Source organism: Oncorhynchus mykiss, chromosome 15 (genome assembly GCF_057628025.1).
Source record: "Oncorhynchus mykiss isolate SJ-2025 chromosome 15, ASM5762802v1, whole genome shotgun sequence".
Lineage (NCBI taxonomy): Eukaryota > Metazoa > Chordata > Actinopteri > Salmoniformes > Salmonidae > Oncorhynchus > Oncorhynchus mykiss.
The window spans coordinates 31,110,899-31,130,326 of record NC_143036.1 but is presented as its reverse complement, the minus strand read 5'-3'; the positions used below and the strand labels follow the sequence as shown (position 1 = coordinate 31,130,326).

The following is a 19,428-nucleotide window of genomic DNA, read 5'->3' as shown; positions in this document are numbered from 1 at the left end:
GCGTAAAACTACGTCACAATGCTGTAGACACCTTGGGAAATACGTAGAAAAAGTAATCTGGTTGATAGCCCATTCACTGCTCAATAGGGACGCATTGGAACGCAGAGCTTTCAAAACACGAGGCACTTCCGGATTGGATTTTTCTCAGGCATTCTCCTGCAATATCAGTTCTGTTATACTCACAGACAATATTTTTACAGTTTTGGAAACTTTAGAGTGTTTTCTATTCTATAAGCTGTCAATTATATGCATATTCTAGCATCTTGTCCTAACAAAATATCTCGTTTACTTTGGGTACGTTATTTTTCCAAAAATGAAAATACTGCCCCCTAGTCACAACAGGTTTAAAGAAGGATTTTTAAGCTTTGACAATCGAGACATGGATTGTGTATGCGTGCTATTCAGACAGTGAATGGGCCACACAAAATATTTAAGTGCCTTTGAACAGGTTATGGCAGTAGGTGCCAGACACACCGGTTTGAGTGTATGAAGAACTGCAATACTGCTGGGTTTTTCCACACTCAACAGTTTCTCATGTGTATCAAGAATGGTCCACCACCCAAAGGGTATCCAGCCAGCTTGACACAACTGTGGGAAGCATTGGAGTCAACATGAGCCAGCATCTTTGTGGAACACTTTCGACACCTTGTAGGGCCCATGCCCCGACGAATTGAGGCTGTTCTGAGGGCAAAAGGGGGTGCAACTCAATATTAGGAAGGTGTTTTTATTTTATTTATGTCACATACCTTGTCTGTTTGTATCAATTACATTTTCTGATGGTAACGTTACCAAAGGGGTAAACTCTCATACAAATACTGCATGCATTGGGCTCAAAAGATTAGTGCACACAAAGCATATTGTATCTGTCTAGTTTCCTTCTGCTAAGATATGTGGGCGCAACAAAGTAGAAGCACACACATCACTAGGAGTTTCTTTTTTATTTTTCCACTTGGATTCAAGGTAATACAAATTATACACAGCTGACATAAGAGAAACACTCACACCCACTCTCTACATATTGAAATAATAGGTGCTTCAACCACCCCAATAATAAAGCTATCTTTTCTCCCAGCAGCACACCTGGACTGCTTGCCAAATGGAACCTTATTCCCTATATAGTGCACTACTTTTGACCAGGGCCATAAGGGCTCTGTTCAGTAGTGCACTACGTAGACGGGTTGGTTGTTTAGCGACAAAACCTACGAGTGCGCAACTATGGGGCAAAGCAGATCGGGTTGGCTTATATTGTTGACAAGATGTAAGCTATATTTCTTCTACAATGTTTATTGAAAACATAAATATATTTGCACAATGAGCACTTGTCGTCTCTGGAGTACACCGTTACAGTTGTTGGTTAGCTAGCTGGCATATTTTGGCCATATTAGCACTGACATGAAATCAATCAAAACACATATTAAAGAACAAGGTAAAAAGAGCTGAAACGAGCCACTTACGATTCCCCACATGGCAGTTTGTCATTTGTGCTAGCAATCTGGCCATCCAAAATCAAAACAACACGCTGACTTCTGCCCCATGGAAGTGCCCACATCGTTTATAGGGAATAGGGTGTCATTTGGGACACACACCTGAACTTGAGCAAAGCTTCAAACTGAACCAGGTGTACCAACCAACCCCTCCGTGATCTATACATCACCAACAAAAAAAGAATAATAAATACATCCGTCTTCCCATTTACGAATGTTGAACTACTACGAGATTTTTTACAAATGGTTTGACACAATGTTTTTTTTGTCTTCTCCTCACGGTGAGAATAGTCATTGGTATACAGAAGGCAAGTAATCTCTGACACTTTATTTGATTTTTTTACAAACACTGCTGTTATTGCTAATTTTCCTGCTCATTTTCTATATCCACACTGCATATAATTCCAGAGTTTCACCTCTTAACCATTTACAGAAATAATAAATACGGAAGAATAATCGGCTCAGGTATATATGTGATTGCACTTTTATTCCTCTAGACCCCCAACTATCGAACTAAATAGGTAAAGTGTGGTAATACCGGTCTGATTATAAAGGGAAGAGATTATACATGTAAGCAATATATAATTATGTACAAGTAATACAACTGAACTGGTATGGTAGTGACAAAAGCACTCAATTGTATAATACAAGGGCAATCACAGATTGCAAATCCTCTAGGCCGTAATAAAAATGTCCTGTGCTCTCTCCTTCTCTTAATGTATGTTCCCAAACTTTAATGCCTAGTCTGGAAAACTTTAAATGGAAAATCAACCATTCATATACTAATCTGAGGGTTCATAGGTCAAGTCCAGGTGGCACACCATGTCCAGGAAGTCAGCCAAACGGTGAGCTTCACACCAGATCATATTCGGGTGCCTTTTCTTATCATTACTTATTTTACTGCAACTATGAATATGCTAACTTATTGTAGCATCATGGTACATTCGTTCAAAACATGGTCACATCATCTGCGATCTCATGTATTTGGTTTGGGAGTTGTAGGTGTTGGCATTCTAATTTCTCAGAGATAAATACTTATTTTGGTGAATTACATACAATATTGGGAACATACAATACATGTCATCAGTGACATACTGCTGGTCGCTGTCTCTGTGAGTGTCAGACATTTTTGCACAGCTCTGAAACATTTCCCTTTTATGATAATTTTGTACTCGGTCATAACAAAAAAGCAAACATTTAGCTCCACATTTTTTCCTCGTCTTTTCTGTTAGGACCTGCACACATCCACACGCACCCGTGCACTCACACTCCAGCAAAAAGCAAATAGTTCACTCTGAAACCAGTTAACTTTTCATTTCGAAGAACTGGAAGGTCAAATACTGTCCTGACATAGTGAGTGAAGAGCTAGTGGCTAGAAGCTAGCCTAATGCTACATGGACCCTAATAGGGATAGCATAGAGGCTAACTGCTAGCCTAATGCTATTTGGACCCTAACAGGAATAGTCTAGCAACTAACTGATAACCTAATGCTATCTGGACCCTAACACGGAGAGCCTAGTGGCTAACTTATAACCTCATGCTGTCTGGACCCGAACAGGGATGGGGAAAGGTATTTTGGCCACCAGGAGGTACAGAAGTCATGGCACATTAGGTAAAGGAGATTCTGGCTAGCTCTTTGTTATAATGCACAGAAAAGTAGTAAAAAAAAAAATAAGAGTCTGTTTTCTTTCAAACTGAAATGTCTCTCCCCATGATGTCGGACTTGGTTCCATTATGCTGGTTCTCCGTATTGGTTGCCGTTCTTCTCGCTCCTCTTCAGCTGATCTCTGTTCAGTCGTTGTGCAGTTTCTCAACACCACCCTGAAGGGAGAGAGGGGAAACCCCATGTTCAAATATCATGTACAATGTCTCAATCAATAAAAGCATCTTCTAAATTGCATATATTATAATATTATAAACCAGGTGGTTCGAACCCTGAATACTGATTGGCTGAAAGTCATGGTATATCAGACCGTATACCAGGGGTATGACAAAACATAACTTTTTACTGTTCTAATTACGTCGGTAAGCAGTTCATAATAGCAATAAGGCACCTCTGGGGTTTGTGGTATATGACCAATATACCATTGCTAAGGGCTGTATCCAGACAATCTGCGTTGCCTGTATATATACCACACCTCCTCGGGCCTTATTGTTTAATAGTACACTGAGTGTACAAAACCATTAGGAACACCTTCCTAATATTGAGTTGCACCACCTTTTGCCCTCAGAAAAGCCTCAATTCCTTGTGGCATGGCCCCTACAAGGTGTCGAAAGTATTCCACAGGGATGCTGGCCCATGTGGACTCCAATGCTTCCCACAGTTGTGTCAAGTTGGCTGGATGTCTTTTGGGTGGGCTATTCTTGACACACACAGGAAACTGTTGAACGTGAACCCCAGCAGTGTTGCAGTTCTTGACACACCCAAACTGGTGCGCCTGGCACCTACTACCATATCGCATTCAAAGGCAGTTAAATATTTTATGTTGCCCATTCACTGTCTGAATGGCACACATACACAATTCATGTCTCAATTGTCAAGGCTTAAAAATCCTTCTTTATCCTGTCTCCTCCCCTTCAACTACACTGGTTTAAGTGGATTTAACAGGTGACATCAATAAGGGATCATGGTCAGTCTGTGACGGAAAGAGCATGTTCCTAATGTTTTGTCCACTCAGTGTAAATGCTATTTTATTCTGAATTTTGACCACTAATATGCCGTTTTATTCTATCTTGGAAAATATAGGAGGTATAGTGGTGATGTCGGCGTCCCAAAGGGCACCGTGCACCTTACTTTTGATCAGGGTGCCATTTGGGACACAGACATACTGTTACGACTAACTCCCATGGTGCTGCCCTTCAACCTTTCCTTGTTATGGGTCCTTGCTATCCGGGCGTTCCGTTTTGTACACTCAGTGTATCATCCACAATGGGGATTAGAGAAGAACACTATTGATGACTTTTACCTAAGGCTCAGTTCCGAGTCCTTTACGGTAGACTATAGGACTATTCTACAGTGGACCATGGGGTCCTATGTATAGGCATAGCTGTGAGAAGATTCTCCTACGTTGGAGTTGTAGTAAAATGTGATATTCCTTCCTCTAGGCCTCCCTTAACTGTATACAGTCTGGAAGAAAAAGTGCTCCCTCTCACCCGTTCCTCTCGATTTAGAACATCCAGTCAGAGCACTCACTCATGTGCTAAGCATATGTAGAACATACATCCCAAAACTTAGAACAGGGGCTCTGTTCAGTTAATTTACTTTCCCTTATACAATCAGTTATATACAGTATAACTGGCTCCATAAACAGCTATAGGCTACTGATGAAGGACTAAAAGGAACAGCACATTGCTTTTAGCACTTTCAATAATGTTATTCATTAAGACATTATTTCAGCCATTTCAAACTCTCTGAAGCACAAAAAGCTGGGTGGAGCCATTTTTTAAAGTTTGTGTGTGTCAGATATCAAAAAGTATTAGTCAGCGGCTCAACAATTCAATCGCTGGTTAATCGAGAAACATGAAGATGCAAGTTTGAAAAGACTGAATGAAAGTTAAACAGTCTTAATCCATCTCACAGAGAGAGCGCAATCAAGAGTGAGAAAAAAAAGAAAGGAAGAGCAAGCAAGGGCTAGTGCCAACTGCCAACATTTCAAAGCCCATCAAACAAAAACAACAAGCTGAAAATGACCCTTTGATACACATTTGGCTCTAGGACTGGCTCGAAGACTGGCTCGCTACTGTGAAAAACAAAACAACATGCTTAATCTGTTTTCACACTTTAATTGAGTCAAACTGAATAACGGACATGACCATGAAGGATTCTACACAGAATAAGGGCCGACTTCGGCAGTACACCTGGTAAAGGCATTATAGCCGACACTGTGGCGTCAGGCTTTTTCCTCTCACAAAAGTTTGTACCACATGAACATGTCAATGTGCTGTGTCAATGTGTTCATGTGCTTTACAATCCAGAAGAATTTGACTAAGAAAATGGGGGGGGGGGGGGCAGGACTTACCATGGCTAGCTGGCGTCCTATGTTTCCTGCAGTCACTCCCCCCGAGAAGAATATGCATGGAAGCCAAGAGCGCACATACAGAAAGTCTGGATATGTGTATCTACAGGAGAGGGAGAAAAATACATCAGATTAAATTAAGTATCTGCCCCATTAGTCAAATCTAGCCTCAAATAAGACACGTGTCGAGTCCTAAAACAGGAAAGGCAAGTTAAACAGATTTCGGGAAGGGGGAAAAGCAGCATTATTAAAGTTTGGTAAAAAAATATAAAATCATCTTGCCTCTCCATCTCATCTCTCTCCCTCTTCCCTTCACTCAACAGAAGCTGAGGAGGCCTTTTGAACTCAGCTCTTTGTAAGAACCCTCACTGAAGCAACAGAGTGCTCCTCCTTCCCAGGACATTTTTGAAGAGGTTCCACAGAGGCAGGTAGGAGGGCCAATAATTGGGCATAGAGGCAAGGGGGACTCCAAAATAATTGCTTTCATTTCATCGGTCAGATCCTCTTTGATGGAATCAAGTGACTGGGACCAGTTCCAGAAAATATACTTAAATACGTCATTCACAAAGCAGATATCTTTTTTTAAAAGACACCTCATTTGATTCACTGGCTATTCTCAAACTATGAGGTAAGTAAATGATACCATAATGTCCACGAAAAGGTAGGTGTTGTTGCAAACCGTGCCAATATATCCTCCAAATACTGGCTTTGAGGGTATTATCACTTTTATACAACGGGTTACCAACATATTGAAATAATGATTGACATATTTTCATTAAAAACATTATTTTGATTAATTTATTCATACTATTTAATCCTTCCACAAGATATAGTCCCGACACAAATCTAAGGCTGCTGTTCTGTATCTATGGACGCGACCCAGTCGTTCTTTCTAAATGTTCCATTGCCATACTGGCTGGCAACGTTCTTATGCCTTGCTTGCTACCTAGCCAACTACGGCTAACTTACGGTCAAGTCAAAAAGTGCAGACAGAATAACAGCAAAGTAGCTGCATTTGCATAAGCAGTTTTCTAGTGATTTGTTTTTGGATACATCCATAACAATGAGCTAATGAGGAGCGATTTCACCTGGAATAGAAGATGTGCTCACTCGTCAGGACAATGTTGTTCAGAGGAGCTAGCCAACAACACAGTCATAGGTTCACAATCACTTCAAACTGAAGCTGGAAAGACTGCAAATTAGCTGGGGTTTGTCTTACCTTTTATCAATTGACATTTTCTGTATAAATCCATACAAATTATGCCAGCTGATTCATGATTGACTGTTTGACTCTGCCTGTCTCGTCCTGACACGTTCATTACTATAGGTCAGCAGCAGATCGAATTTAAATATTGAAACAATGTTGCAAATGTTGGAGAGACAGACAGCAAGGTTTATACAAATCTCCGCTGTTGAAAACTAAATGTTAGTCTAATAGAAATGTGAGATAATGTCTTGATGCATTTTATAGTGGAGATCAAATTTATAAATTGCCTGGCTGGGCTGATGAGACAATGGATTTCGCAGTCAGATGGAACAGAGTAAATTAAAATGCCTGTGGCAACTTGTGGAATAGACACCGGCTGGAATGGGGTTTTAATCAATCAGCATTCAGGATTAGACCCACCCGTTGTATAATAACATAATAATATGGTCCTGTGTAGCTCAGTTGTTAGAGCATGGCACTTGCTACATCGGGAATATGGATTCATTCCCTATTGGTGCCACCCATATGAAAAATGTATTCCTTGAATAAGAGAGTCTCCTAAACGGCATATATTATTATTATCTCACCAAAATATCCTATCCATGCATTTTTTACAGTTCGTGCTGCATGGTCAATCCGACGTCTGCATTGGCCGTGCAGCATTTACTGTGATAAGGCCTCTGCAGAAGTCAGAGCATTCATACTTACTGTGCTTCGCAGAGCTGTTGTGAAGGAAGTTGTCAAGGAAGTGAGTTTCCGTGTTTATATACAGGACCTTTCGCCCCCACCTACCATTAACCAATCATTTCAATGAGCAGGTACAGTTGAAGTCGGAAGTTTACATGCACTTAGGTTGGAGTCATTAAAACTTGTTTTTCAACCACCCCACAAATTTCGTGTAAACAAACTATAGTTTTGGCAAGTCGGTTAGGACATCTACTTTGTGCATGACACAAGTAATTTTGCCAACAATTGTTTACAGATTATTTAACATATAATATTCCAGTGGGTCAGAAGTTTACATGCACTAAGTTGACTGTGCCTTTAAACAGCTTGGAAAATTCCAGAAAATTGTGTCATGGTTTTAGAAGCTCCTGATAGGCTAATTGACATCATTTGAGTCAATTGGAGGTGTACCTGTGGATGTATTTCAAGGCCTGCCTTCAAACTCAGTGCCTCTTGCTCTTTGCTTGACACCATGAGAAAATCTAAAGAAATCAGTCAAGACCTCAGAAAATAAATTGTAGACATCCACAAGTCTGGTTCATCCTTGGGAGCAATTTCCAGATGCCTGAAGGTACCACGTTCATCTGTACAAACAATAGTACGCAAGTATAAACACTACGGGACCACGCAGCCGTCATACCGCTCTTAGAGATAAACGTACTTTGGTGCAAAAAGTGCAAATCAATCCCAGAACAGCAAAGGACCTTGTGAAGATGCCGGAGGAAACAGGTAAAAAAGTATCTATATCCACAGTAAACGAGTCCTATATTAACTTAACCTGAAAGGCCGCTCAGCAAGGAAGAAGCCACTGCTCCAAAACCGCCATAAAAAAGCCAGACTACTGTTTGCAACTGCACATGGGGACAAAGATCATACTTTTTGGAGAAATATCCTCTGGTCTGATGAAACAAAAATAGAACTGTTTGGTCATAATGACCATCGTTATGTTTGGAAGAAAAAGGGGGATGCTTGTAAGCCGAGGAACACCATCCCAACTGTGAAGCACGGGGGTGGCAGCATCATGTTGTGGTGGTGCTTTGCTGTAGGAGGGACTGGTGCACTTCACAAAATAGATGGCAACATGAGAATGGAAAATGATGTGGATAAATTGAAGCAACATCTCAAGACATCAGTCAGGAAGTTAAAGCTTGGTCGCAAATGGACAATGACCCCAACCATACTTCCAAAGTTGTGGCAAAATGGCTTAAGGACAACAAAGTCAAGGTATTGGGGTGGCCATTATAAAGCCCTGACCTCAATCCTATAGAAAATTTGTGGGAAGAACTGAAAAAGCATGCGAGCAAGGAGGCCTACAAACCTGACTCAGTTACACCACCTCTGTCAGGAGGAATGGGCCAAAATTCACCCAACTTATTGTGGGAAGCTTGTGGAAGGCTACCCGAAACGTTTGACCCAAGTTAACTTATTTGGGGTAGGGAGCAGTATTTTCACGTCCGGATGAAAAGCGTGCCCAGAGTAAACTGCCTGCTACTCAGGCCCAGATGCAAGGATATGCATATTATTAGTAGATTTGGATAAACACTCTGAAGTTTCTAAAACTGTTTAAATGATGTATGTGAGTATAACAGAACTCATATGGCAGGCAAAAACCAGAGAAAAAAATCCAACCAGGAAGTGGGAAATCTGAGGTTTGTAAGTTTTCATGTCTTAGCCTATCCAATATACAGTGTCTCTGGGGTCATATTGCACTTCCTAATGCTTCCACTAGATGTCAACAGTCTTTAGAACGTTGTTTCAGGCTTCTACTGTGAAGTGGGAGAGAATGAGAGCTGATTGAGTCATGGGTCTGCCAGAAGGCCATGTGCTCAGTCAGGCGGGCACCCGTGAGAGTTAGCTCCGTTCCCTTTCATTTCTAAAGACAAAGGAATTCTCCGGTTGAAACAGTATTGAAGATTTCTGATAAAAACATCCTAAAGATTGATTATATACATCGTTTGACATGTTCCTACGAACTGTAATATAACTTTTTTGACTTTGTCTGGACCTAGTGCTTTGGTTACTGTACTAAATGCGAACAAAAAGGAGGTATTTGGATATAAATGATTGAATTAATCGAACAAAACTAACATTTATTATGGAACTGGGATTCCTGGGAGTGCATTCTGATGAAGATCATCAAAGGTAAGTGAATATTTATAATGCTATTTCTGACTTTTGTTGACTCCATAACATGGCGTGTATCTGTATTGCTTGTTTTGGTCTGAGCGCTGTACTCAGATTATTCCATGGTGTGCTTTTTCCTTAAAGCTCTTTTGAAATCTGACACAGTGGTTGCATTAAGGAGAAGTATATCTTTAATTCCATGCATAAGTTGTATTTTCATCAACATTTATGATGAGTTTCTGTAAATTGACGTAGCTCTCTGCACTTTCACCAGATGTTTTGGAGGCAAAACATAACAACGCACTAATGTAAACAGAGATTTTTGGAAATAATAATGAACTTTATCAAACAAAACATATGTATTGTGTAACATGAAGTCCTTTGAGTGCCATCTGATGAAGATCAAAGGTTAGTGATTAATTTGATCTCTATTTCTGCTTTTTGTGACTCCTCTCTTTGGCTGGAAAAATTGCTTTTTTTGTGACTAGGCACTGACCTAACATAATCGCATGGTATGCTTTTGTCGTAAAGCTTTTTTGAAATCAGACATTGTGGTGGGATTAACAACAAGTTTATCTTTAAGATGTCTGTTGTTTGAATTTGGCGCCCTGCACTTTCACTGGATGTTGGTCAGGTGGGACATTAGCGTCCCACGTACCCTAGAGAGGTTAAACAATTTAAAGGCAATGCTACCAAATACTAATTGAGTGTATGTAAACTTCTGACCCACTGATGAAAGGAATAAAAGCTGAAATAAATCACTCTCTACAATTACTTTGACATTTCACATTCTTAAAATAAAGTGGTGATTCTAACTGACATAAGACAGGAAATTTTTACTAGGATTAAATGTCAGGAATTGTGAAAAACTGAGTTTAAATTTATTTGGCTAAGGTGTATGTAAACGTCTGACTTCAGCTGTATATACGGAGCCCTCTGCATTGTTACAACATTTGGGAGGTGCACAGCGATGCAGCACAGAGCTCAATTTGGTCTCTGCGTGACTCCGGAGGCGCCGTAATTGCATCACACCATCCACACGGAGTCTCTGACCACATTTTCGGATCAAGCATAAATTGGCTCTTAAGAGTAACATGGAAAAATAAAAGCATGATTTGACTTACTGATATACACCGTTGTAGACCAGCAGCTGTGTGATAACGGTGGCAAGGAATGCCGTCCCAATGCCCAGGCCGAAGCCACTCCTCGAGCGGTCAAAGGTCCACCATAGTCCCAGGGAAAGGGCAGCCAGGGTCAGGGACAGCTGGACATTATTGGCAAAGTCTAGTTTCTGTGAGATGGAGCAGTTAAGGGCAAAAATAAGACTATTTGTTTGCATAGGTTCCAATCTAGCTTACTGCCCTTTGACACAACCTCTCCCTATCTGTGATCCTCTCTCAGTATCTGCTCAGTAAAGAATCCCTTAAAATACGTTTCAAAATGCGTTTAAAAAAAAGATTGTATTTGTTTGACTGTTGCAGCAAAGCGTTAGTGTGGGTGGCACAAGCAGTGTATGTTTGAAGCAACTAAGTTCCATACATACTTAGAAAGTATGTCAAGGAGTCAAAACAAGCAGGAATGCAGTTGGGACTTCCATCCACTGTCCCACTGACACTAGATGAATTGCCTTCAAGGCTGTAAAAGTAGCAAAACAACAATGGAGTGTACAGTGACGCCTCTTCCTATACGCAGACTACATGCTGCGCGTTTGGCCCAGAGGTCGCATGGGGGCCCTCAACCTAAAAAAAGGAACCCCATCGGGGTCTCAACTTACAAAAATTTGGTAGCGCATCAGCAGTTTTCCACTTGTTATGCCAGTCACTCAATTGCTAGGTAAGGTAGTCTAGCCAGCTATCTAAACCTTGCAGTATGCCTAATCATCACCAAATTAACGACCGGGCATGCAGGGCATGTGCTCAGGGGCCCTGACCTCCAGGGGCCCCCATAGATCTTTTTGTTATTGTCCATCTCACACAGATATCATATGAACATGGAATACGTAATGGCAAAATGTGAAGAATTTCAGAAAATACATTTGTGCACTAAAAAATAAACAAAATGCTTTGCCAAGAGGGGGCATTAAAACGTTTTGCCTGCAAGGTGGGGGGGGGGGGGGGGGGGGGGGGGGGGGCCTCCCGACCAAATCTTGCTTATGGCACCCAAAAGGAGTGTATATCAAACTAATCACAGAATGTTACTCATCTATGTATTCCACATTAATTAGTCCACAACATCCTTGTTTAAGATCTGGACGTGCTAAACATCACTGGTATAAATATGTGTCAGTCCGTCTCTAGATTGAAGATAACATGAGAGTGTGCACATTGTGACATTGTTATAGAAAGGATACAGCACTGGCGTGGTTGATGCCAACAAATACTGCAATGCATCTCATGACACTGGCCCATTCCCTTTTGAACTTGTGGGGCTCTCCGAGATGGCTGTCGATGCAGGGGTATAGCAGGCCAACAACAGCTGCAGAAAGGACATTTGAGTTAGTACATCACTGAATAGTCTACATACAAATCAAACTGGCTCATGTTGTTTTAAGGGCTTGAACATTCTGAATTTCTTTGAGTTTCAATTTGGGGGTAAAAAAATGGCAGAAATGAAACAAACAACATGATTGTTTTCTAGTTTCACTTTCAGGCACACATGATTATTTCTCTCTTATCAGTCCTTGCACAAACATGTCTGCAACCGAGTGATAAAAGATAAGTCTGGAACATTGTAGTATATCACTGAAATAAAAACGTTGGATCAATTGTCTCCAACATTTTTTACATTCGTATTTCTTTTAAGTGTGAACCGTTGTAGCCTACTTCTCAAGAACATGGGGGACGGGTTGGTGGTGAAAATAATTTATTTAATTCTGACTGCACAGTGCACACGACTTCCTTGTTTCTCTTTTTCGATAGTGGCATGTTCGAGGCAACAGCCAATTATGGACCGCCTCCACAGCTCACCCGTTATGAAAGCAGCCAATGAAAACACAGCACACCCATAATGACTCTCTATGTCCGGCTGTTTCTAGGGAAGCCTATTGGAGCATTGGAGGGCAATATAAATACTACTGTATGGTTTTCCCAGACAAAACACTCATCATTATATGGCCTCGTGGCTGCGAGAACACTTACATAATGGATAATAACAATGATAATGACCGGAAAAAAACTGTAAATGATTATGTAGTCCAGGTTATAGTTTGTAGCCTATAATGGCATCATGAAACACACAAGCTCCCCCCTAAAAGCCCAATTCACATTCCTTTCTCCAAATTAGAAGTAGGCCTACATAGCAATCTCATTCACTCAGACAGAATGATAAACTACAGGTTTTTGAAAAAGTAACAACTCACCAGCTGCCGTGCCGCAGCAAGGGGGAATCCACCACGCCGATGAAAACAAAGTTGCCATCACCTCTTCGGGAAACAAAGTCACATTTCTTTGAACCTGTAGCAAGTTGAGCACCAACGCAAGAAATACTCCCACGGTGAAAAGGACTAGACCCCGTCTGATTAAGTTTGCTGTTTGCACACTGTGCAGCGAGCCGTATACATTGCTAAGCACTGATGTGATAATCGACATCATTTCTTCAGCCTTCGATGCGACCCAGTTTTCCCTATAATAATTCTTAGATTCCACCCTCGATGTACAAGAGCGTCTCCAGCAGTGTTCTTCTAGTCTTGGCATTTGGCACTTCAGCGCTGGAGAACAACAGATGCGTTATTAGATTGTAGCTAACACAGGTATGCCTCATTAAATTGGATCTAATCTAAGACTGTTTGTGTCTAGAGCAGACTGACCTTTGTAGCCCATGCTTTTCTCAAGCTGATTTGCCACAATCTCGCTATGATTATACTATCAATTGACAATAGCAAAGCATATATATCTCTTCTTACCTTGTTCTTCAGACGTTCACACTGTCTGATCGAGCGAGACCCGATTTTGTTCATCCGACAATGCTGTGCGTTTTGCTGCTCTCAGACTGTTATCACGGTGTTTGGTCACATCATCGTTTGAGTGAGAGAGAGAAAAAGCTTCTATATCATTCCTAACAGCAGACCTCATAGCAGAGACAGACTTCCTCTGCAGAAAACAATCACAGCTGTGTCGGGTGAGTAGTGTCGGCCAATGGGAGCGAGGCGGGTGATATGACGCAACGACACCCCACCGCCCCCTCGTTCATGACAGCCACAAGAGTCTGGCGCTTGCGTTCGTGCTGTCTGTCTGTATTCGTGGAAGGGTGGAGTAGGATACGTAAACCAGTGAATTATTTCAAACAAAGTGAGCAAACATACAATTGAAAACGAAACAAACGTATTCAAAAGTCATTCCGATTAAGCAGGTTGTACATTTTACACAGGTCTACTTCAACAGGCATGTTTAGTTAGTGTGATAGTTCGTAAAGGCCCGACATCAATTCTGGCAGGTGATCTTTTAAAGATCCACTCCAGTACAAACCTTCCAGGCAGATTGGTAAAAACCAGGTCAGCCAGACACTGGAGAATTTGCCTTGTCCAAATATACACTTGAGTATACCAAACATTAGGGACACGTCAAGCGTTCCATAGGGATGCTGGCTCATGTTGACTGCAATGCTTCCCACAGTTGTGTCAATTTGGATGGATGTCCTTTGGGTGGTGGACTATTTTTTGATACACACAGGAAACGATTGAGTGTGAAAAACCCAGCAGCGTTGGAGTTCTTGACACAAACCTGTGCGTTTGGCACACACTACCATATCCCTTTCAAAGGCATTTAAATATTTTGTCTTGCCAATTCACCCTCTGAATGGCACGCATAACCAATCCATGTCTCAGTTGTCTCAAGATTTAAAAATATTTCTTTAATCCTGTCTCCTCCCCTTAATCTACACTGATTGAAGTGGATTTAACAAGTGACATCAATAAGGTATCGGAGCTTTCACTTAGATTCAACTGGTCAGTCTATTTCATGGGAAGAGCAGGGATTCTTAATGTTTTGTTTACTCAGTGTACATGTTCAATGCTAATAACAGAATTCTATCAAATAAATTCTCATGGTAGATGGAAACTGCACTCTTAGTTAAGGGCTTGTAAGTAAGCATTTCACAGTAAGGTCTACACTTCTTGTATTTGGCACATGTGACAAATAAAGTTTGATTTGATTTGAAATATGTTTATATGTTTCCTTTGTTTGGTGTGTCTATCAACAGTGACTCCATTGTTGTCAGAATACACACAGTAACAATCTTGTCAGAAACAAAGAAATCAATTTACTGTATGTTTCAGAAGGTGCTTTGAAGCTGATATTTGGATGGCAACCAGAACCCTAATCCCCTCAACAGTGCCTAAGTGCAAATAAGCATCCTGATGATTAACTCATTCTGTGTATCCGCAGTACCTAAAATCACAAAAACAACACAGAAAACTTCCTGGAGACATATACAGTAAACAATTACTTTAAAAATGATTTTAATTCAACTTAATTGAAAATAAATCCGATCTCATTAATGCAGTATGTGCTTTTTGCCTGCCAAATTAGCTCTAGGTTAAGAAGTCACACTCTTAATTTCGGTAGCCAATTTGCATGAAAACAATGATTCACCCGTGGTGTAAAATAATCTCAGTTGTTGGTGTTAAATATATATAATATATATAATATATATATATTGTTTAATGATAACATATTCACATAGGATCCCACTTGGTGAAGTCCATTGTACAAAAAAAAGTGGATGAATGCAACAATGATGTTTCTGTCACAAACAAATACAGTCATGGGTGGTAACCCAATTTACTTTATTGTCAAGGCACTCTGGGAAATATTTGAATAAGGCTTTACACTATAAGGGTCGACAGACTCAACACTTTTTTTTTACACTGGAAAATTTGCTGTGGTTGTTCAGTATTTGAGTAGTTTCAAAGTCTTTCCTCCCCTTATTTACAAGTTGGGTTGAAACCTGGTTGGCAAGGCTGCACAGTTTGAGAAAGGGGAAGGAAGTCAAAGAGAGAAGGTTAGGACGTGAACAGAAACCGCCCCCAAAGGTGAACCAAGCGTCAGAGTAGCCCAATAACGCCATTGTCTTCCTATGGACGACATATTGTTCCTCCATTGTTGCTCCACGCTAGGAAGGAGTATGTGCTTGTTCTCACAAAATAAATAATTTGTCCTTTTTCCCTGTGATTAAGGGAAATACCACCATTTATTTTTACCACAAGAATATTTTACCAGAATACTATTTCATTACAGTATGTGAGGCTGAGGAATTACAACACTTTAAAGCATGTTGACTTTAACAAGTACATTTACTATGTGGATACTGAAATTTAAAAAACGTATGTTAATGCCCTGATAATAACCATTAAAATGATTTGACATAATAGCATCTCTCTCTCTCTCTCTCCCTCTCTCTCTCTCTCTCTCTCTCTCTCTCTCTCTCTCTCGCCTAGGAGGTCTCCCCTTCATCAGAACTTAAAGCAGAATGTCATGACACATCAAATGAAAAGCAGATCAAGCGTGCCATAGATTGCTGTTAGACCGAAAAAGAGGAATGAAATAGCATCATATTAGAAAGAGAGCAAGACTGTTAGCGCCAACCGTAAATTGATCTATCAAACGAGCACTTGACAATTTTTTCCCTCAATCCTGCATGGCATTATGAAGGCAGACATCCTCATCCGTCCTTGCAGAAAAGAGATTAAGACTTGAAATCAGTTTTCATTTGTCATTTACGGTTTAGTTTTTTAATGGGACCAGATGAAATTAGAGCCATGTCCCTGATGTACATTACTGTGTTACTGCCTCAGCACATTTATACAAGTCTCTTAACTGCCATGCGTTGACGTCAGGTTGAAGTATGACATACATGTGTTCCTGTGTAGCTCAGTTGGTAGAGTATGGCTCTATTGTAGCGAAAGTGCATATTATTATATTAGACAATTATGTCTATGGATGCAGGTTTGCTGAGGCTATTTATGAGTTGATCATTTTTCAAATGTTCATGCATTTCCAAAGCAGCCAGACAACATAGGAGCTAGCAATTCTTCTGTTTGAATCAGTAGAATTGACAATCATTTCAAAGCTGCCTCTTCACTCCCACACACACTCTCCCCCTCATCTTCACTCATAATCTATTATCCAAACCCCCATCATCCCCCCCCCAACACATGGCTCTTCAGATCTCACTGACCTGCTCCTTTTGCGCTCTACCATTTTGTCTTGTGAGAGGATTTTTTATAATAAACAGTGTATTCCATCCAGACTGCATGGTGCAGGCTGCAGCCCTGGAGCCTGGGGGTGTGGCAGGGACACAATCCTCCACCCCTTTGTCCTTCAATATCAAAGAGAGAAATAAAAAAAAACAGCATATTTCACCTCAGGCAGATTGCAGTCTCATACCTTTATAGTAGGCATAGCTATATAAATATGCCAATCTGAGGAGGGAATCAGATGTATGATAAGCAATAAAAGCGATATCCCTCTTGACATTTTTGCTAATTTATTGAAAATTAAATTAGGAAATATGTCATTAACATAGGTATTCACACCCCTGAGTCAAAACTTTGTAGAAAGACCTTTGGTAGCAATTACAGCTGTCAGTCTTTCTGGGTAAGTCTCTAAGAGCTTTCCACACCCTGATTGTGCAACATTTGTCCATTTTGTTATTTTCTAAATTCTTCAAGCTGGTTGTTGATCATTGCAAGACAACCATTTTCAGGTCTTGCCATAGATTTTCAAGTAGATTTAAGCCAAAACTGTAACTCTGCCACTCAGGCACATTCACTGTGTTCTTTGTAAGCAACTCCAGCGTAGATTTGGCCTTGTGTTTTAGGTTATTGTTGCTGAAAGGTGAATTTATCTCAAAGTGACTGGTGGAAAGCAGATTTAACCAAATTTTCCTCTAGGATTTTGTCATTCTGTGGATTTTTTATCCTGTAAGACTCCCCAGTCCTTAACGATGCAGCCACCAATATACTTGAAAATATGGAGAGTACTCAGTAATGTGTTGTTTGACAAACATATTTCCACTTGGACGTTATGTGGTAATGTGTGTATGCCAGTGACAATAAGGTTGTAACACAACAAAATGTTGAAAAAGTCAAGGGGTGTGAATACGTTCTGAAAGCACTGTATACACAGGGTCAGTCAGTTACAATGTGCAGCAGGGATGCTGTAGTGATCGAGGTAGATATGTATAGGGGTAAGGTAAAGACTAGGCAAGGTATATATTTTATTTTATTTTAAGTACTGCGCTATATAGGGTGCCTGTTGGGACGCAACCCTGATAATATTCTGCTTTAACACTCTCAACACAAGCATGGGACGGCATACCTGTGTTGACAGTAGTTATTTATATCCCTCATCATTGGTTCAGAGTGATAACTGTTTTTCTTATCACCACAACGTTTTCCATGCCTGACTTGTCCTTTACGCCCTCTGAACAACCCTCCTTGCTTTTCTTTTTATGGATACATTTTCTTATCTTTTTTTCTTCGACTCGATACAGACTTCATAGTTATCTCTAAGATGGGAATGCATAAAAACTGCACAGAAAGAGGATGTTCACTGTCTAAACATAGTAACACAGTTTTCATTGTAAAATAGTTTAGATTTTCCCTTTTTGTATTCCTTCAGTCTGAATTCAAACAGAATGAATGTGCTTTTATATTTTTCTGCACATTGTTTTCATTGTGTGTTTACTCTTATTTCCTGCTCCGTGTTATTATAACCTAATGTAACCTGTCCTTTTGAATAAACAGGATCTGAAGGTCCCATGATCATCAGCCAATCAGCTCCCGGCTGTCTCCTCAGGTGTCATGGTTGACCAATCACAGACAGGCCTTCACAGTGCATGAGTCACATTCCTTAACGTGTGTTTGCATTTGTGCATGTGTGTGTTTGTGTGTGGGCATGTGTGTGTGTGTGTGTGTGTGCGTGTGTGTGTGTAAGGGGTGTGTAAGGGGTGTGTGTTTCTAAGATAAAAAATATATAATGGTTTTGTTCTTAATGTTGCTTTGCCACTGTTTTATCGATTTGAGACTGCTTTTAAACTGGAGCTTAGACAATGTTTTAGTGATAACAAAGATTACGCTTTAATTTGTGCAAAGAAACTTTGTTAAGAAAATAGACCTCTATGTCTTCAGATAAGAAATGGCCCACTATTCCCTATATAGTGCTATGTAGGGGATAATGTGCCATTTGGGATGCATCCCATGTGAATATTGAACTTGTGGCTCCATCTACTCATGAGGTGAACTGTTTGACTCCTGACAGCTCTTGCGAAAGAGTGTCAGTGAGAGAGAAACATAACGTTAAAGAGTAAACTTGACCTGCCTTCTGTGGTCATGTTTTTTTCACTTGACCGGTTAAAACAGTGTTAACAGTGGGGAGAAAACAGCAGGGAGAAAAGTGGAGCCACACATTTTCCTGATAAGGGTTGGAAGGATAGAGTTAGCGTTGCAACTGTGTGATCATGGTTTCTACTGAAGTTTAGTTCGTGTTTGCATGCTTTCAATATGCAACAAACTATGTTGTATTCCACTAAAACAGTATCTTTTTACATTTACATTTTGGTCATTTAACCAACTATGAAGGGGACATCCTCATCTGCCCTTGCAGATAAGAGATTAAGACTTGAAATCAGTTCTCATTTCTCATTCACTTAATTTTTGTACGGAACCAGATGAAATTAGAGCAACATCCCTTATGTATAATACTGTGTTACTGCCTCAGCCCATTTATACAAGTCTCTTTACTCTCCTGCATTGAATTAAGGTTCCAGTATGACATACATGGGAAAGGGGGGAGGGGGGGATACCTAGTCAGTTTACAACTGAATGCATTCTACTGAAATGGGTCTTCTGCATTTAACCCAACCCCTCTGAATC

General features: G+C 40.5%; 1 protein-coding gene across 1 annotated transcript; it reads right to left on the bottom strand.

Annotated features, from left to right (window-relative positions):
• Positions 1 to 923: 923 nt before the first annotated feature.
• insig1 (insulin induced gene 1) lies at positions 924 to 14,431 on the bottom strand. Its single transcript, XM_021563023.3, has 6 exons — positions 13,459 to 14,431; positions 12,916 to 13,263; positions 11,908 to 12,032; positions 10,682 to 10,848; positions 5,504 to 5,603; positions 924 to 3,305 (listed from the first exon to the last, which is right to left on the bottom strand). The coding sequence occupies exons 2-6, from the start codon at positions 13,247 to 13,249 to the stop codon at positions 3,276 to 3,278; spliced, it is 756 nt and encodes a 251-aa protein (XP_021418698.1). The 5' UTR covers positions 13,250 to 13,263; positions 13,459 to 14,431; the 3' UTR covers positions 924 to 3,275.
• Between the last annotated feature and the right edge of the window lie 4,997 nt (positions 14,432 to 19,428).